Genomic DNA, 20,727 nt, shown 5'->3' on the forward strand with positions numbered 1-20,727 from the left:
CATTAGTGGTTCTCCTGATAGGGAATCTTTTTCTTATCTGTCTTGCTGTTAGATGTCACACAGAGTTCCATATACCTTATCCTCTGTTCTGTCATTCATTTCATAATCTTTTGAGCTGTCAAAACAGAATATAATTCAGCAATCTGAAATCTTTTGGAACTTTCATGAGTCCTGAGAAGGATAGGAACTACATATAGCCATTCATTTGGATTTTTTTTTTTTATTTAAACAAAAATTTCATTATTTATAAATGAGGAAATATTTTACTTCATAGACAAAATTATTTATTCTGGATTCTTTTTTCAGGTTCAGTCTTTAGTCCTGGACTGGGACTCTCAGAGTACTAACTGGAGTAGGTACAGAATCCACAGTATAGTAGCAGTGGGAGAATACTATTTTCTTTCTGTGAAGTTCCTTGATATTTTTAATGTACTGATAACTAAATAAAATACTTAAGAATATTTAACATATTGTAGTACAAAGTATGTAAAGACATTTAGTAGACATGAGTAGGTATTGCCTACATAGCACCTAGATATATTTCCTGCAACATTTTCAAGCAGCAATACAAGTATGAAATCTCTATTTGTTACTCAGAGATGAAATTCTGACTATACTCTCCTGTTTTGAGGACAGGTGTTTTCTTTTGTCCTCTCCTTTTCCCTTCCCCTTCCTTATCCCCCTTTTTCAGAGATTGAATAGTAGGGAAAATATAGAAACCATTTGGTACGGAGATTTCAGTGCAGAAGCAGTGGGCAACTAACAACTTGACTACTTCTGTTAGCTTGACAGATGACCATTGTCTGAATCAATCTGCCAGAGACTTTTTTCTCCATTGTAAAGTAACCAAGATACATGGAATTCTGTATAAATTTAATATAATTGGAAAGCAAATCTCTTACATACAGCTTATATATGCTTGCATTCCAGAACACTTTGCAAAGATAAGTAATATGATTACAAAAATAAATAGCAGAGTAGCAGAGGCAAAGAAAATAATAAAATAATTGCTTTCAGGTGAGTTTTGAAGATAATCTTGCTCTATGAGGTAGCCAGAAAATTTTCCCTTCTGTATAAGGCTTACAGTATGGAAGAAAAAAAATACACACAGAGTGTTGAATTGTATGAAGGGGAATGGGTAAAGAGACTGACGTATCTTCAGTGAGCAGAAAAAAGCAACCAGATATTGTTTGTAGATATAAGCTGAGGAAATGAAAACACAAGCTTGTGAATAATGTGTGTGTTGCCTAAAATCAGCTAAATGCACACATATGGAGTATTGTTCCAGTTACAATATTTAAAACAGTTTCAAAACATTGGATTTCATTCTCCTTGCAGTCTGATTTTTCCACTGATGTATTTCTGGTGGTTTAAACTGCTGCTCCTGTTTTCACCAGTATAAATTGAGGAGACAATTACCCCACTGGCCTTATAGGCAGAAGTTGTCCTGTTCCGGATGGGTCACAAATCAGTTAGTCTGTGTAAAACTATCATGTCTAGGTAGACGACTGAGAACAGATATTCACATAAAGTAGATGAAGTGTAGGTTTAGATCCCTTTGAAAATCACTGTGCAAGGGCCACATCTGTCTGTAGTTTGCATATCAAATTTGCATTCAATTTCTCCTTTTTCCCCCAAGATCAAAAGAAGCATATGGCCTTTTATGTGTTTAACTGAGAAAAGGAGTTGCTATCTCATGTCACGTCAGCTGTTAGGAAGTGCACTGTGCTGTTCCCCGTGCATTTGAAGTAGAAATGGCAATTTGAAACAATTTCACAGAGAAAATAAAAGGAGCAAGAGGATGGAAAGTACAGAAGTGCTCATCTGAGGAATAAGTGACTCTGACACAAATGAAAGCAGAAAACCTCTGAAAAATGCTTATTGTTTTGGAATAGACTAAAAATCTTATATTGGCTTTAACAGAAGAGAAATTTGTCTTTACAGAGCCTCCAAAAGAGTGGAGGCAAAAAAAAAAAAAAGAAAAACCTTGAGAAAATCAGACTGACTGGCATCTCAGTGCTACTGTTTAGTGACTTAGAAACTAGTTTTCTGCCCGACTGCTCAGTCCCCAGAGCAAAATACTTGCAGAAAAGAAAAAGACAAGAATTACATTAAAGGAAAGCTCTGGCATATTACTCATGAAGCAGGGTATTTCCCTCCCATACACAAGGCCAAATTCAGCTCATCACATTCATCTTCCACTCCCCTTGCTGGCAATGGCACACAAGGCAAGGCAGTACATGTTGGTGATAGTGTTTTATTGATTGTTAGAGTTTGTTCAGAGCATATGTTACTCCCTTCTTAGCACTGATGGTAAAACTACCTTTATGAATTCACATTTTAATATCTTTTCCTTACCATGCACAATTCATCTGCTTCCCTTTACCCCGTGGCTTCAAAGGTTTGTTCCCACATTCTGTGGTTCTTCATGCCATAAAAGTGGCACTGTGTCAACATTAGCCAGTGGAGAGAAGTATCTCAATATTCTTTCTCTAATGTTTGTTACCAAGGGTTAACAAAGCTGGACCCCTCTAGGCAGTGGTTAGCACATAATATTAAATACAAGGTACTTACACAAGAAACCATGACTTTGCACAGGACAAGCTATAAAACATTGTTCATTATATTTCTCTGCATCCTGCAAGAAGATGAACTTAAGGATTCCATACTTACAAGTTATCTAAGATCACCGTGTTATGTTAATATCTTTTGGAATTAGGTTCCATTCACAAGCAATTTTAAAGATACTGTTAAATTATCAAAAGGTCCTTAGTGAATGAAAACTGTTTTTCACAGATTATCATAAATAAATTAAATGTTTAAAATAATTAATCTACAAAATTTCTAACTCTTCTTGCTAGCACATTTCTAACAAGGAATAACACATACTGTAATCATTCCATGTTCTTGTAAACAGTCGTGTGTCCCCCCGGCTTTCTTCTAGGTCCTCTTTAGGTACTGGAAGGCCTCAGTAAGGTGTCCCTGGAACTCTGCATTTCTGAACACCTCTTCTAGATGTAAATTATTTATTCCCACTAATTTTATTTACAATAGCATGCATGTCTGGAACTGATGACAGTCATGAGTTTGCTGAGCATACTTATTGATATCATAGAACTTTTTTGAAGAGAAAAATATTATCTGCATTGGTTTTTCTGGTAATCAAGGTACAGCCAACTTTGTGCTGACACTTTAAGTCAGTTGCAAGTCAACATCAGATGCTTAAGGTAACTTTACCCTGCAGAGGGTATTGTTTTGTTCCTCTTGAGTGTAGAACAGGTTTTCCACCATGATGTTGAATCTTCAGTAGATTGTGGCAGAGAAGTGACCTTAGCTATGCCTTTACCTGTGCTTTTTCATAGTATCACATGCTGTATGTGGTCTGGCATCACTGTGTGTATTACATAGGCAATCTAGTAGTAGCAAACTCTAGTAAGGAGTCTGTCATTGCAATTGTAATTTATGCATATGCATATAAGTATATATATTTGCATATATTATTTGCAAGATGTTTCCCTACTTATATCAAAAACCCGAACAAAGAAACAAAGAAAACCCAAAGAACAAAGCCCAGGTCTTAAAATTTTTTCAGCTCCTAAGAGGATAGAAGAATTAGTTTATGTTTGTGTGTGTTTTGATCACATAAATTGTTGAAGAAGGAATAATGAGGGTTACATATTTGCCGCTAAACTCCAGAATATGGAAGTATATAAAAATTGTGTGCCTGAATGCAGTAGCTGAGTTCTTTGAGCAAATGAAGCTACTATCTGGCCATGGGTAGATTAATGTACAGAGAGGAGAATACATAAACAGCACCATATAATATTCAAACAAATTTAGTTGTGAAGAGGTATAGAAAGATTGAGTAAAGATAACCAAACACACTATTTAGAGGTAGAAATTCACCACAGATCTCCTGAGCCATTCAGCTGCCCAAAGTAAACTCTTTAAAAGAGATAAAAAGCAGTGGAACAGAAGAATATTTCCTACTGCCTCACTGATTCTAGTAGTGGGTCTGAGTCTTCCTGGCTGCATCAGCAATGCCATTTTTGAAGAGGTCAAAAATAGGTAGAAAATAGTATGCCATCAAGTTAGAGGAGGCAAAAATAGGTAGGAAAAAGTATTTTCACAAAGATATGATGGTCATCTCAAAGGAATTATTTCAAGGTCATCACACAATTTAACAGGGTTCACAAGGCTTTGTTCAGATGACCTCTAAAATTTTAAAGTCAGGCGGTGAAGCACGTCAAGACTAATGTGTATTGGCAAGGCAGAAGGGGAAGGTTTTGCTAAATATATTTGCACGCAACCTTCAGCTCAGTGTTCTGAGTTCTTCACTGTGATGTTATCTTGTCACTGCAATACTGAGGAGTGGATTCTTCTATCTTTATTATCAAGACATTGTTAATCTTAAGAAATGGTGGAGGAGGGTAAAAATTGTTTCTTCCTCAGTTCTTTAATCTGTAGTATTGGGGAGAACATATCTGTAGCTTTATCTCAAGTACAAGCTTTGGATTTATTTTAGCAAGGTCAGCTTTGCCTCAGAAGCAGATCTGATTACCATTGTGTCCATCCTGAAGGGATAATCCACAGTACTGTGGAATTCTCTCCACAGACAAGGGTCAGCAATATAGGAATAACATTTATAAGTTTTCATGGTGAAAGAAGCAGCACAGTATTTTGCTTCTAGTTCTTGGTATTTACAGTCAGTGTTTGTAGTTATCTTTTGCAAAACACAGAAGGATTTTGAAAAATTAGTGAGGGTTATTGGAGGTAGCTAAAAGTAAATGGGTTAGAATGAAGAAGATGGAAAAAGGTATTAAAAATGACTTAATCACAGAGCTTTCTGAGATCACCAATATGACATCTAACCTAACCTTTAACTAGTAATTGCAAGGCCTGCCTGTTTTGTTTTTTTTTTTAATTTGGGTCCAGAGTAGTCTCATGAAGGTTTCTGCCCCATGGATGCTTTAAACCAAAAATGAGCATAGCATTATAAATGTGTTACAGGGACCAAAATCACAGGGATAGTACTAGGCAACACGTTTACTCCTTTCCACTTAGAATTTGGTGAAGATCAGCCCTGGGGTGCCTATTTTTTCCCCTTGCTAGTTAACGAATTCAAAGGAAATTAAAAAAAAAAGTTTAAAACAAATTTTAACAACTACTTTGAATTTATCTGCCAAAATACCGCACTTAAACTTCCCTCACATGTATTATGCAGTTCTCAGTCATGCTAACATAACTGATCAGAGGAATATTCAGGAAGAAGAAAAAATGCATACATTTTATCACAGTACTAAAATATGATTTTTATTTTTATTTTTTTTCATCCCACTGTAAAAAAGTTAAGATTTTCCTTTTGTGAGAATAACTGATGAGAAGCAGAGGTTATCAGTGTTTTTTTTCAAAAGCAAGTGGTACATCTTCCTGTAGTATTAGTCTGAGCTTCCTTATGTGTAGATAAAGATGTAAAAACAAGATATATTTTCTTTTATATATAAAATGCCTTATGAGATGACACTGGGATTTATTCATCAGCAATTTAGGTGTCATCTGCAAATAATAATTCCATAAAATATTGTAAACCTTGTAATGAATGTGTTATTATTAGCTCTTCCCCAATACCAGTGACCATCTGTGATTGTTTCACCATCTGTGATTTCTATTTCAGTTTGGGAGGGGGAAATAACAGTGGTATTGCACTGAATTTACAATATAAATGAATAGCCAACTAGACCTACTGTAGATTATTAATTTGTCTTTGATTGTCAGTACACACTGAGCAAGAGAAAATTAGTTTCTTTGATTTGTTGGCACAACATGGGTTTGGGAAATGGCCACGGGAAGCTGCAAACAAAATTAAATTGCATTTATTTAAATCTGAAACATGAAAAAGTTGATGGAATTTAGATGAAGAGGATGAAAAGAGCTTAAATGGCACTTGAAAAGGTAGTGAATGTTTCTTTAAAGATCCATGACAAATGATGTGTTGATTATTGTGATTTGCTAAGGTTAGGTAACAGGGGGGCAGCAAAAGAGAATTGTCGGCACTTTTAAAAAACTTTTATGATTTGTTGATGATGTATTAGAATAATCAGAGAAAATAGTGATTTTTAAACTCCTAATTAAAATTAATCTTGTTGACTTCTTGTCTGAGTGAAGTAGCATTTATTTCAGAAGAAATTCCATTTTTAATTAATAACAGTTAATGGTTGCTAAAGTGCTGTGCTTGCTTGCAGAGCCAGAAGAGTCAAGTTGGTTAATATTCTTTTTACTTCCCTTATTAAACTGTACTAAATTGTTTCCATATTTTGCTGTTAACATGGCTGCATTCTGTAATGGCTGGGGTGATTGTTTTTAATGTTTGTGTCTAGACCAATCCCTTTTCCTTTGCTAAGGCAAAATTTGTAAGAAGAGAGTGGGGAGACAGGATTCAATTTCAAAGTTGTTCAAGTCCCGCTTCTTAATGTATCTATAATGTGTGGGAGTCTAAATTTACTTCAAAGAATTTTTCAAAACCCCTAGTAATTTAGGGTGCAATTTAGATTGCATGTAACCAGTTGCATTGCCTACTTTCCTAGTTGATGAAGACAGATAGGCACCTCCAAAAATGACTCACTTGGTAGGTAGATACTTCTAGATCAAGATGAATCACCCCTCTGCCATTAACTGTGGGGAAGTTTGAGCATCTGTACTGAACTAGATTCCTATATTTTTATACCACTTAACTTTTAAAAAAAGAATTTAAACTGTAGCTTTGCAACTGGAACATATTTCATTTAAGAAAATCTTCAAAGAACTGAAAAAAAGTTCACACCACTTTTGTAATGCACAAGAAACTTCCCTGAAAATACATATGTAGCAGCAGAGGGGAGACAAAAATGTCAAAGTGGTCTAAGAACTACCTGTTGTACCAAGTGTGTTGGCACCAGGAAGACCTGCTTTGGTGTCTGGATTTCACCACAAGGTTATAGCTTCTCAGTATGCTCTCACCATCTGGCTCTGCAAATTCTATTTGATTGTACAGATTATACATAAATTTATACACCAAAATGTATATATGTACATTTATAGTTATACATACATTTTTTCTATTGAACGTTATAAAAGGAAGGTGAATATGTCTATATATATTCCCTTCCCACACACACATGTACTGTGTAAGTTTATGTATAAGCATATGGAGATAAAAGAACCTTTTAAATTACAGTCAATACAATCTTAAGAATGTCAAGTAGATTTTTTGGCTAAACAAAGTTCTAGTGAGTGTCACCTTTATTTTGCATTAGGTTGCTTATCCTCCTGACCTTTAGCAGACCAACAGCATTTTTCCATGCTGTTTTCTGTTGATTATTCATAGATACCGCAAGCTTACTCTCCATCAGAGAAAGCATGTTGTTGGGACATAAAGCCATACCATGAAAAAAATTTAAACATGTGATTAATTTGGGATCAAGTCTCTATAATAGTGATTCGGTCTTGTTTCTTCTGTTGCAGACAAAAGGTTCTTCAAGCATAACTCCATCAGGCACTCAAAAGAAGGTGAAAAGGACTCTGCCCAACCCACCTCCAGAGGAAGCAACAGCAGGAACTCAGTCACCATATACTTCTGTGGGATCAGTTTCACGCAGAAGGATTTGTAGGACCACCACTATGGCCAGAGCCAAAATTCTGCAGGATATAGACAGGGAGTTGGATCTAGTTGAACGTGAATCAGCCAAGCTTAGGAAGAAGCAAGCAGAGTTAGATGAGGAGGAAAAAGAAATAGATGCCAAGCTGAGGTACTTGGAAATGGGCATTAATAGGAGGAAAGAAGCCTTGCTAAAAGAAAGAGAAAAGAGAGAGCGTGCCTATCTCCAAGGAGTAGCAGAAGAACGTGATTATATGTCAGACAGCGAAGTTAATAATACCAGGTCAACCAGAATAGAAACTCAGCACGGCTTGGAAAGACCACGTACTGCACCCCAGACAGAATTTAACCAGTTTATGCCACCACAAACCCAACCAGAAACACAGTTTGCCCCTGCTACAAGTCCATATGCTCAATATCAGTATTCATCTCCTGCCCTACCAACTCAAGCACCAACTCAGTTCACACAGCAATCACATTACCAACAGCAGCAGCCTTTGTATCACCAGCAGGTTTCACCCTACCAGACCCAGACAGCTTTCCAAACCGGAGCTACTATGTCCTTTACTCCACAGGCTCAACCTCCACCATCTCAACAGCCATCATACCAACTCCCATCACAGATGATGGTGATACAGCCAAAGCCAAGGCAAACTACATTATATTTGGAGCCTAAGATAACAACAAACTATGATGTAATTCGCAATCAGCCTCTCATGATAGCACCAGTTTCAACTGACAATAATTATGCAGTTTCCCAGTTGGGCAGTAAATACTCAACCTTGGACTTAAGAATAGGGCTAGATGAGAGAAACAGCATAGCAAGCAGCCCTATATCAAGCATATCTGCAGATTCCTTCTATGCAGATATAGACCACCACCATACACCCCGAAATTATGTGCTGATTGATGATATAGGAGAACTCACTAAAGGAACAGGAGCACTTGGTTCTAGTTTTAGCCTCCATGAGAAAGATCTGACCAAAACAGATCGGCTGCTTCGCACAACTGAGGCCAGGAGAGCACAGGAAGTGTCAGACTTCCTAGCACCACTGCAGACTTCTTCTAGGCTACATTCCTATGTTAAAGCTGATGAAGACCCAATGGAGGACCCCTATGAGCTCAAACTTCTGAAACACCAGATAAAACAAGAGTTCCGTAGAGGTGCAGAAAGTCTTGATCATCTGGCTGGCCTGTCACAGTATTACCACGCAGAGGGCAGCTACAGGCATTTCCCAAAATCTGAGAAATATAGCATAGGCAGGCTTACTCTTGAGAAACAGGCTGCTAAGCAGCTCCCAGCAGCCCTCCTGTACCAGAAGCAGTCGAAACACAAGAAAGCTTTGATAGACCCCAAACTAACTAAGTTTTCACCTATCCAAGAAAGTAGAGACCTAGAGCCTGACTATTCAAGTTACACTTCAACACTTGGGGGAATTACTACTAGGGCAAGGCTTCTTCAGGATGATATCACTTTTGGCCTTAGGAAAAACATCACTGACCAACAGAAATACATGGGGCCACCATTGACTTCATCTATTGGAGCAGGTCTTGGGACTGCGCTAGGTCCAACAATGAGATCCACATTACAAGATGAAGCAGACAAGTCTTACAGCAGTGGTAGTAGGTCTAGGCCCTCATCTAGACCCTCCTCAGTTTATGGGCTTGACCTGTCATTGAAAAGAGATTCTTCCAGTTCTTCTTTAAGACTGAAGGCCCAAGAAGCCGAACCCCTAGATGTTTCCTTTAGCCATGCAACACCTTCTGGAAGAACTAAACCCACCAGTCTACCTATTAGCCAAAGCAGGGGAAGGATACCAATAGTAGCCCAGAACTCAGAGGAAGAGAGCCCACTAAGTCCCGTTGGCCAGCCAATGGGAATGGCAAGAGCAGCAGCTGGACCCTTGCCACCAATATCTGCAGATACCAGGGACCAGTTTGGATCGAGCCATTCATTACCTGAGGTCCAGCAACATATGAGGGAGGAGTCACGGACTCGAGGCTATGATCGAGATATAGCCTTCATCATGGATGACTTCCAGCATGCCATGTCAGACAGTGAAGGTAAATTAGGCCTCAGACTGATATCTTACTATCACAACGCAAATCCTCATTTCTATGCATGTGTCTAATTTTTGTTATACTGCAAAGTCTTGTTCTTTTTTCTGTTTCTTGGAGCATCTTCTGTGTATCTGCATTTTGGGGGTTTAATTTTTTGTGTTTTATTTGATATTTTTTATTTTACCCTAACAGCTGTTTCTGGATGGTGTTAAGCAAGCATGCTCACTGTGTTGTTGATTTGCTTTCCTTTTTGTTTGCTAGTGCATTTTCCTTTTCATTTGTTGATGTCTACTTTTCTAATGATACTGTGTTAAATATTCCATGTACAGTACATACCCTACCATCAGTCTTTATGTGGAGCCTTCTCCAGTGACTGTGAATCATTGAACTTATTTGACATAGATTTTGTTGGGATTTGGAAATAATTTCCGAAATCCTCCAAAAATCTCTAGCAATTTTATTGGCATGAAATTCCATGGTAGAATTCAAGAACTGATAATTCCATCTCCCAATGCACCTCTTTAGATCTGCATTTATATAGAAATAGTATGCTCAGTAAGAACATATTGTGTGCTAGAACCCTATAGAGCTTAATGTGATAGCAAAATAACATTCCACACATGGTTTGTCAAAAACACCCTGTCATGTGGACTTCTGTGCTTTTAGAATTGTGATGATGTAAGATAATTTGTCATTTGGCTGATGCAAGACAATCTCATCCTTCAATAAACTTGCATAAAGTATTTTACTTCTATTGATGGATTATGCAGCGTAGCTGGTTTTATATGCACCCGATATGATGTCTGCCAAATAAGCACAAGAGTTTATCTCACTTGGGTTCATGAAAAGGACCTTTCTGATGTATTATAAATGGCACAATTAAAAATGTTTCTTCTGAATAAGTAACAGCAGAATGTTAAAGCTGATGTTAAGTTCTAAATAACTGCTAATTATGTACCAGTTTTGTTTGAGTCAGTTCAGACTTCATATATTCTAAATTGTTTAAAAATCATAAGGACAGTTTGAAAGAAAATGAAATTAATATGTTTGAAATTGTATGCGCTCCCTTAACTTTTTCTTATGTGTATTTACTGCACAATAAAAAAGACTTTGCATGCGCTATATTGTCTGTAAATGACGATGATTGTCTCAAATCACATTTGCATGGTTATGAAGCAGTATGGTTCATTTTTCAGGCTTATATTAACCGCTATGTTCATTATTGCATTATTGCTTTTTATATAAGCAGAATCTTTCATAAGCGCTAGAAAATTTAATCTATTTGCTTTCCTGGTCCTAAAATATATTGAAGGGTTTTGTTCTGTAAGTTTCTTTTAATTTCTTACATATTTACAACTCCTCACTTAGTCTGTATGATGGGGAAGCTCAGGATCATCAGCTTTTTTGATTTCTATCAGAAGTTTACGTGTTTTCACTATTCTTACATCCTTAACACACAGAGTCCTATAATTAAATCTGAAGGCAGTTGAGATGAACTCCACAAGTTGCAACTCATGTCATTCTTCTTAAATAAGGAGATGCTATCTTGTCTTAATTTGACCTGTAACTTTTAAGATTGTTCTAGGATCACATTGTGAAAGACACAGGGCTTTCCTCCTGAAAACTAAGAAGAGCCAAACTGGACACACACACAAAAAAATCTATTCTACCTAATATTAACAGGTCATAAGGAATGATATTACTGCACTACAGTACCTTATGTTTCTGTTACGTATTTGTACAGGATATACATGTTACATTTTAGGTTGAACGTGTTTTGATTTTAAATCAGTCTTTGAATAGTTGCTCTCATTCAGAGTATTCTAACTGAGTTCACATGTTCCTTACTAGATAGATTTGACCATGAATACCAGGGCTTCCCCTTTCAGCAATATTTTTCTAATTTCTATCAAGCTTTTGTTTCCTCACAAATAGCTTCTTTTAGAACCATTTTATCCAAAGTCTTCAGAAAGCAAAGTGCTTTATGACATTATTTTCAAATATGCTGTCTAATAACAAGGAACTGGAATTTAAAATGATTAATATATTTTGGATATAAGATAGAAAATGTTCCAAAGAAGCAATTAACAGTTCTTCAGAACATTATGGCTGCCGTTTCTCTGGACTGCACTTTTCTCTGCAGCACTCCAACAGTGGATAGCTATTCTGGTCTATTACATCCAGCCTTTTAACTAATCCAGACTTTGGTTTTCTTTTTTTTTCTTAAATAACTGCTGAATGGTGTTAATGAGGTTTCATTTAAAGAACTCTGTATTAAGCACTACCTTAGGAAAATTCCTATGCTAAAGCTTGAATTTTCATCTTTAGATATTTTTTAAAATGAATAGAAGTCAACATATTAAATTTAAATTCTTTTTCTTTCGTTCAAATTGAGAGATGTGCTTGTCACATGCCATAACAAATACCAGACAAGGATACAACTAAATCTTTGAGTCCAAACCTTCTGTTTTGCACTCAATGCATCTATAACGAATCTTAAAAATATGCTTCAGCACATAAGTAGTACTTATCCTAGGATTCCAAACATCCAACAGGTTAAAAAAAAAAGTCTTTGGAGTCAGAAAAGCACAACATTCAGAGGTTCCCACTGAAAATATATAACATTCTGAGCTTGGAAACACCTGGTATTTCCCAAGACCATGAAGGATCTGATCCAGCAAATAGCTCTTGATTAAATCCATAGCTGCCACAGTTTCCACAAACTTTGAAGTATGTTGAAGATACTAATTTTTAAGGATGCTGAAGCTAGTGCTCGATTTTGTGAATGTCAATAGTCCCTGCTGGTACGCAAAATGTACCCTTTCTCACCTAAAGGATTTTGGTGGTGGTGGTGGTGGTGTTGTATATGCTAATTTGCTAATTCTGCCATAGAGTTTAGAAATTTAAAATTGAGGAATGAAGACATCAAGACATCACCAAAACTTACACCTAGTAGTTTTTTTCATCTCTTGAGATTTAGAGTGATCACTATTAGTTTTTTGATGAAACTTATGGGACTCCGCAGCCTGGAGTTCAATCTCACCTTGTTAAAGTGTGTGCTGTTAACAGCATGGGACCGTATTGACTCCAGCGGGAGTTTTTCACAGGTGGAAACCATCTGGCTGCATAATGTTAGCCTTAGGAAAAAGGATGTGTCCTCTAAGACTGTGAGTGATTCATCTTGTCTGTTCTCAGGGCCCGGATGAAAGTAATCCCAGTAATCAAAGCCAGTCGTGTGCGTATGTGCATGAGTGCAGCGTGTGTGTGTCTATATACACATACATACTTACTTTGATTTCATTAAAATACACTAATTCATTGTAGTCTGATTAAATTAAACTGCAGAATGGGATTCTACATACATGATAACTTTTCTATACAAGATATCCACAAAAGTTCTTTCGGCTGAGACAGAAGGAGGGGAAAAATGATCATTCTTTCTTCTGTTCAGCTGACACAGACTGTGATAGTCAGCATTAGTATCTGGGATCAGAAAAAAGCATTAGGCTCTTTATGTAAGCTTCAGTAAGGATTTCTGTCCTTTTGAACCAGTCTGTTACATGTAGGCACTAGCCAGACAAGCATCAACTTTTAATAATGTTTCTATTTAATTCATATATGCTGATCTAAGTAATATTTTCAGACTATTTCATGTTAGATTGATTTTTTGCACAGTTAGGACTGCAAAATATCTTAACCGAGGTAAAGAGTTGTCCAAGGGCCTGATATAATATAGCATGTTTTTACTATGTAAAAAATACTATTTTTCAAAAATTCTGCATATACATTATTCTTCATTTTGGAAAAAAATACTACAAATAGTAATGAAAAGATAAAAATTTTTCCCTCACCTCAAATTTTTTTTTCATTATTTTTTGAACCTGCTAGATAATGTTTACCTTAACAGCTCAATAGAGAAAAACATGCACACTACTACCTGTTTTAATTTTAAATTCTATTCTGTGTCATGGAATAATTGCACTCAATCTTGTTGCTATAGCAACAGCTGACCTTATTTAAGGTTTGCGATTCCTGATGGTTTTGCTGAAACAAATACTGTCATTCTTTGAATTTGAAATTTATCTTATCAAAGCATAAAATTCAAATTTGCATTACATTCTAATTAGTTGCACATTCTTTTGATTTACACTTGATGGGTAACATAGATGAAAATCTGTATGTTGTATAGTGGAAATATGATTAAACATATAGCAGCTGATTCTGATTCAAATGGAATGAAATGCAAGTCAGTTGACCCAGCAGTCAGGAGGCATAAACATATGTATTTAAAGCCTGATTTCAGTGAAATGATGTTATTTGATCTCTATGACATCTAACACAACAGATTTTATATATTGTTTTAAATTGTTGCAAATAGAAGAACATTAGTCTTACAAAATTATTGCAGAAAGAACATTCTGACTAAATTTCCACTTAGAAAGAAGGCTCATACTGCAAAATCTGGGAACAGAATTCAAAATGAGAACAGTTGCAATGTTTCTGCTTAGAATTACAAAGAGTTTAGATTGCTTCATATCTTCTTTGCTTTTGGATGATACTGATTTCATAAAGGTGTCTCAGTTTTCTTATAACTAGTTCTAGATGAAAAATATTTTGAACAGTATTCAGAAGCTTGGGAATTAGTGAAGGTTGCTTTTTGTGGGTTAAGTTTTCGTGTTTGGTTTCATTTGGTTATTTTCTTAGCATCCTGCAATGTAACTTTTTTTTTTTAATCAAGCATTTTAGAAATGTGTGGGATCTGCAATGTTTTTTTCTGAGCTGACTGAAGGAAGGAAATGGTTATAGCATTAGTTATTAGGCTTCTTCCAAGATTTAATATACATAAACCAAATCTTCTCACCTCGCTATACCACTTACAGCTAACTTATGCCTGAGTTTGATGTTTGAAATCTCACCTGTCACTTTGCTTTAGCTGCATGGCCAATTAGTAACCACTATGCATGTTTGCTATGCACAGTGCACATTATTGCCCTTTGCCGAGCACTGGATCAGAACATTTGACCTGTCCTTGGTTTTCAAAGCCTATCATCTCCGTCGTGAAGAAACAGATTGGTTTGACAAGCCCAGGGAATCTCGCTTGGAGAATGGACATGGCCTCGACAGAAGGCTGCCAGAGAAGTTGTCCCACTCTCGACCATCAAGTCAACACCAAGATCAATTAAGCTGTCAAGTAAGCTGTGTGTTTAGTTTTACAAATGTTTGACAATTTAATCATACTGTCCAATAATTTAGAGACTACAAATTTAACCAAATTTCCAGCTACATTCCACAGAAGTGCTTTTGAACTATTTGTCATCAGTATATGATGATGTACTAATGTAGAGTAAGATTTATCTGAAATTCCATATTAATATTTCAGGTTGTCTTTTGATTTTTGAAACATATTTGAAAGGAGTCAATCTGCTAACCAGAATCATGGAATCACAGAATCATAGAAAGGTTTGGGTTGGAATGGACCTCAAAGCATCTTCTAGTTTCAACCCCCAGCCATGGGCAGGGACACCATCCACTATGCCAGGCTGTTCAAAGCCACATCCAACATTGCCAGGGAGGAGGCAGCCACGGCTTCTCTGGAAAAGCTGTTCCAGGGCCTCACCACCCTCACAGGACAGAATTTCATCCTAATGTCTAGTCTAGATATACCTCTTTTCCTATCTCTAGTTTAGCATATATTGAGATTTACACAACCTAGGTTGTACTAAGCCTATCAGTTTCTCATTGAGAAGGAGGGTTTTACAAGAATCAGGTCTTCCGAGAATCTATTGAAATAACTCACTCTTTAAACCAATTTTATTGCAGGATAATTTAGAGTCTTCACAGCTCTTAATATCTCTGTAAATAGATAAAACTGTCTCTCTGAACCCTATAATGCCCAACGAGTAACATGCATTATTCTGACCATACATAACTGTATTTGACCACTACAGAATGACAATGTAAAATGAAAAAAATTGCTTTAAAATTCAGCTTCCTCCAAGAGTGGGTTGCTGTTATCCTGAGCTCTGTGGTATGGAGGTGGTCAGTAAGGCAGATTTAACTTGTAGTACTCCAAGGCATTAACTTGCAGGGCACTACAGCAGTTGAAAGACTGTGATCAACATTTTTCAAGACGAAGGTTAAGGTGCTCAAGAGTTCTTGCTGTCTTGGATTATTTCCAGAAGGAAAATATATATACATATTTTTTTTTTTCTCTCTGTGAAGTTGTTGTGCTATCCTCATATTTATATGGAAATGGAGACACTGCATTTAAAATCTTGCTAAAGGCATTTTCTTTAAGGTTTTGTAAAAACCTGAGATGGAAATTGGAGAGTGAACATGTTCTAAATGATTCTTTGTGGTGCCGTGTAAAGCCTCTGCAGAAAAGTGACATGGAAGGAGAAGCTTTGCAACAGTTCTCTCTTCATCTGTTTCCATCCAGGTTAAGTACTGTCATTCACCCACTGATACAAAATATTATCGATGTGTCTGCAGAGAGAAATGCCATTTCTCACCAGCTCTGCATCACCTACCTTGTCAAGTGTTACACAGAGCTTGTGTTTGTTCAGTGTCTTCTGTGAACATCTGTTTAAGAGAAAAAAATCTATTCAGATGCATCCAGAAATTAAACTGCTTTAAGACAAGATAAAAAGAGTCAGAGCTATTTTAAAAAAACTTCATTAGTTCCACAATGAATTCTGAAATAAACCACTTAGCAGTAGAGGCAAATGAATCAATATTAACATATTTATTTTTTAACATTCATTTATTATTTTAAGCTATCAAGAAAAATAAACAATTTTCAGGCCAATGAGTGTGCTGAGGCAAATTAAACAGTCTCTAAAGGCTTTTTCAGTTCTCTTTTGTAACAAGAAAGTTTCTGAGCTCCTTAGTCCCAGGCTGTATCCAGAACTCAGATCTGCACAGAGAGCTGTAGCATCCAAGCACAATATACTCTGGAGCCAAAAATGGCAAACAGTACTTTCTCTTGACCATCTGAACAGGTCCAACATCACCCAGATTTTTCTTTGTTGCAGAGGTTTTCAAGAAATCAATTAGGATGTCACTTTCCTTGTTAACATAGTAATTAAGCTATTGCAGCTTCTGCAATATCGTGTACTGACTGCAAACCAATATATATCCACATAAGTAGCACTGCTCAGTCAGAGTTTCCAAATACTCTCACCCACTCTAAATTTTCAATTTGTATTTCCTTTTTTGCAAAAGAATTTGAATATTTCACTGCCCACTACGACATTTGTTTTCCAGAAGGTTTTGTTTCCTACGTGCGAAACATCCATTTCCTTACTAGATGAAACCAGAACATAGGGCCTGCAGAGCTCGTACAATTAAAGGTAATAAATAAAGCACAACCCTCTGCTTTTGAAGCAAGAACACAACAGAATGACTTCCCTGAACCTCTAGGCTTCCACAGATTTGTCATAGCCTAGTGGATTAAGTTCACTTACTGTATTATTAATATTAAAATATATTTGTTTCTATGGCAACTTCCGAGGTACTATACAGTATAATCACATTAAATTGCAATGTGGTTTAGTATCTTAATAGCTGTTTCCCAATATAGTGATTCTGAACTGCTTACCTAAGGAGGCTAAATATGGTTTAAACCTAACCAATACATATTCTATTGTATATTCCTCACTGATCCCTGTGGACCTTGCAGTTTTCTTAGTTGCTGCCAGTTGATCTGCAGCTTCCTTAACATTGAGGTGCTCTTTGTGATAATTTTATGTGAGAATTATTTGCATATCCTGAAATAAACTGGCTATTTCCAACAGATTGCGAAGAAACAGTAGTAGGGAATGCCAAGGGAATAAGAGATCATGATAATATATCAACAGAGGTAAATAACTTCTCAGTGAGGGGTTTAAATACAGCATTTTTAGTGACCATAGGTGGGCCTTTTTAACCCCTAAATGAATAATAAAATCACAAACTTGTCATAATAGCAGTTTATTGTCATCAGTTTGCATTGGCAACAGTTTTATAATCACAAAAAGAAGCCTAAAGCTGTGGAGATGCAACCTTTTGTATATTAATCCCTCATTTCTAAAGGCCTTCAAAAAGTATATGCTGTTCTTTGTTTATGGGTCTGAAATTTAAATCATGCCTTTTTAGAGACACTTGAATATTTAGAAATTATGAAAAAATGGTTCATAAGGTGAGCAGTGCGGTTAGAATTAGAAAACACTGCTTGTGACAGGGATCCAGAAGTCTACCTGCAAACTTGTTCCACATTTATTTAAGTCCGTGTTGCTTAGTTTTGATTCTTTTCCAACTAGCAAGGAGATTTCATTTTAAGGGGTAGTAAACTTCTTTCTCTGTTGGAGTCTTGGGCAGGGAAGGCATTTCATGATTCAGATTCTCCGGACATAAAATGAGAAATTGAGCATTTCCAAACTTAATGTAATTGTTAAAATATCTAATCTAATGAGTGATTTGCTAGCCACCCCCTCACTGTAATTCAAGATGGAATTTAGGAAGCAGTTTCTCATTTTTTAGTCACTCACAAGTGATGTTCTCGCTGCATGTCAGAATGACTCCTAAATCAAATGTCAGAGTTCTGTACTGACCTGATTGCAAGACCACTCACTGCAATTTATTTATGAGCAGGAACATTGTAATTGTTAAACTTTTCTTCAGTATTTCTTTTGCAAAACATCTCCATTATCAGGAGATATGAGTAGAGTGAAATTTCCATCTTTAGGATTTCTAGAGAAGATGAACTTTGTGCACTGCACAGAGAAGATGCAGCGGATCAAAGAGGCAGGATTACCTTAGCTGAGGGAATTCTTGGTGCCAGCTTTCACAGGCCTTATCTGCTCATGCAAGTACCTGTGGTATTTGGAACTTAGGATACTGTCTAACCTATCACCTTCAGCATCCACCATCTCATTCCTGGATACCTAACTTAGGTAAAGTTTTCCTCGAAGACTGTATTTCCTGAAGGACTACGGCCAGGTGTAGCTGCTGAGATTCACCTTATCTGGCCCTGCTTAAGATACTGGTGGAAGGAGAACCACCAGAAATTACCACAGCTTTCATGACTGGATCCAAAGACCACATGATACATTATAGCTGTTGCTATGGGCTTTGCCTGGAATACTAAAACACATTTTATTTCTTAAATACAGCACTAAAGAAATGTGTTCTTCTAAATTGCCCTCATTACCTTATAAAATTCCTTTCTATGGGGCTTCCATAGAATTTCTTTATCAGACAAATCATGCAATGACAAAAAAAGGAAAATGAAGTGTATTTTTAAACTGATTTTCTGTAAGACTTTTTTTAGAAAACTTCAGGACATTTATTTGCCATTCATTCTATTTTTTGGAGGGGTGTATATCTGACTAATAACATGAAACACCTGACTAGAGCTTAAATTCCTTGAGGAAATGCTTTATAGTCCAGTTTTCATTTAACTTTCTGGGATGGAACCCCCAAAGACCCACTCAGTAATGTGAAGAAAAATGTGACCTGAGTCTCAAGTCAGCTCAAAGAGCACAATAGGAGGGTCCTACAAGAAAGCTGGAGAGGGACTGTTTATAAGGGCATGGAATGATGGGACAAGGGATAGTGGCTTGAAGTTGAAGGAGAGAGAGGAGGTTGCCCACAGAAGCTGTGGCAGTCTCTGGATCCCTGACAGTGTTCAAAGCCAGGTTGGATGGGGCTTTGGGCAACCTGGGCTAGTGAAGGGTGCCCCTGCTCATGGCAGGGGGTTGGAGCTGGATGGGCTTTGAGGTTTCTTCCAAATCAAACCAGTCTGTGATTCTGTGGTTCTAAGATATGCTAGAGAGTCAAAATGTGCGTGTGACCAGAAGACGATGGCATCGCCCGTGCTGAACTGCAAGGATCATTACTCCAGTGTACTGAATGCTCACAGAAAGGATCTCCATGGCAAGGACAGATGGCAGGAATATGTGGCTTTTGTAGCAAATAAGTGGGATCAAGTCAACTTTTGCCCTGTGACCTAAATCTGGGCTTGGGGGTTTACATGTCCTCCATTCTTGCAGCCTTGCAGCAGAGGGACTGCCAGTTCTGCACCATAGCTCGTACTGATACTGACATAGTTGTGCAAGTTCAGTGAAGTCCTGGTGTATCTTCACTGGAGTAACTGGGGGAATGGTCCTGTTAGAAGAACCCCCCAGCACATATTCAGGTGCAGGGACATTATCTTTAGTGGAAATTAGGTGTGAACACTTGGAAACACAAAATACTTTGTGTTCTGCAAGGCTTCAAATATAACACCATTTTTTCCTAGTTATTCTGCCACTTTCAGACAAATGCTGTCTGAAGGTAAATGCCTAATGACATGTTCAATTCCCACCAACAATAAAAAATAATATGCTACTCTGAATGCTAATAAACTTTAATGATTTTATTCCTAAGTATATGAATCACCAAGTTTTATACTTATCATAAAATTCTCGAAGTGAAAGAAGTGAGAAAGTAATAGACTAAAGTAGGTGACAGTCTATATTTTCTAATATATATGTCAGCAAATCATGTGCAATATGGCATTGAATATTCTTGGATTATTATTTATTCAAAAAAAGCAAAAAAGCAATCTTGCTAAAGAAAGATAAGACAGAGCAATTAAAAACAATATGAATTTAAGTTCATGAGCTGCAGTGTTGCACAGTTAAATTCAATTGCTCCCTCCAAAATGATCCCAGCTAAGAAACTATTCAAAAATGTTTTCATGGTGCTGCTTTTGAATTGCATTATTCTATATTCTTTTTCATTTAATTAAAAATAATTAGAAATATTATTTGCGATTTTTTACAATTTTATGTAAGCTACATCTGGTGAAAACATTTTCTGTTAGATTACACTGGCTGAATTCCTGATAATGTCATTAATACCACAGCAATGTCCATATCCATTAAGTGCAGAAGTCTCATGGGACTTTATACAGTTCTGCTCGTATTAGACTCCATGTCTCAGAAAATGTCATGGTAAATCCTAAATTCTGCCTGATCCCAAGTTCTGGTTTATTCTAGAGTACTTGTTCA

At 36.7% G+C, this 20,727-nt stretch overlaps 1 protein-coding gene across 1 annotated transcript in view; it reads left to right on the forward strand.

The window, feature by feature from the left end:
- Positions 1–20,727, forward strand: part of PCLO (piccolo presynaptic cytomatrix protein) — a gene marked incomplete at both ends in the record, with an annotated part of 357,904 nt that overhangs the window by 200,364 nt on the left and 136,813 nt on the right. The window contains 2 exons of the mRNA XM_084279271.1: positions 7,501–9,697; positions 14,737–14,885. Coding sequence (XP_084135397.1) covers positions 7,501–9,697; positions 14,737–14,885 — 2,346 coding nt within the window. The remainder of the gene's footprint in view (positions 1–7,500; positions 9,698–14,736; positions 14,886–20,727) is intronic.

This window comes from Gallinula chloropus (genome assembly GCF_964237585.1).
Source record: "Gallinula chloropus genome assembly, chromosome: 1".
Lineage (NCBI taxonomy): Eukaryota > Metazoa > Chordata > Aves > Gruiformes > Rallidae > Gallinula > Gallinula chloropus.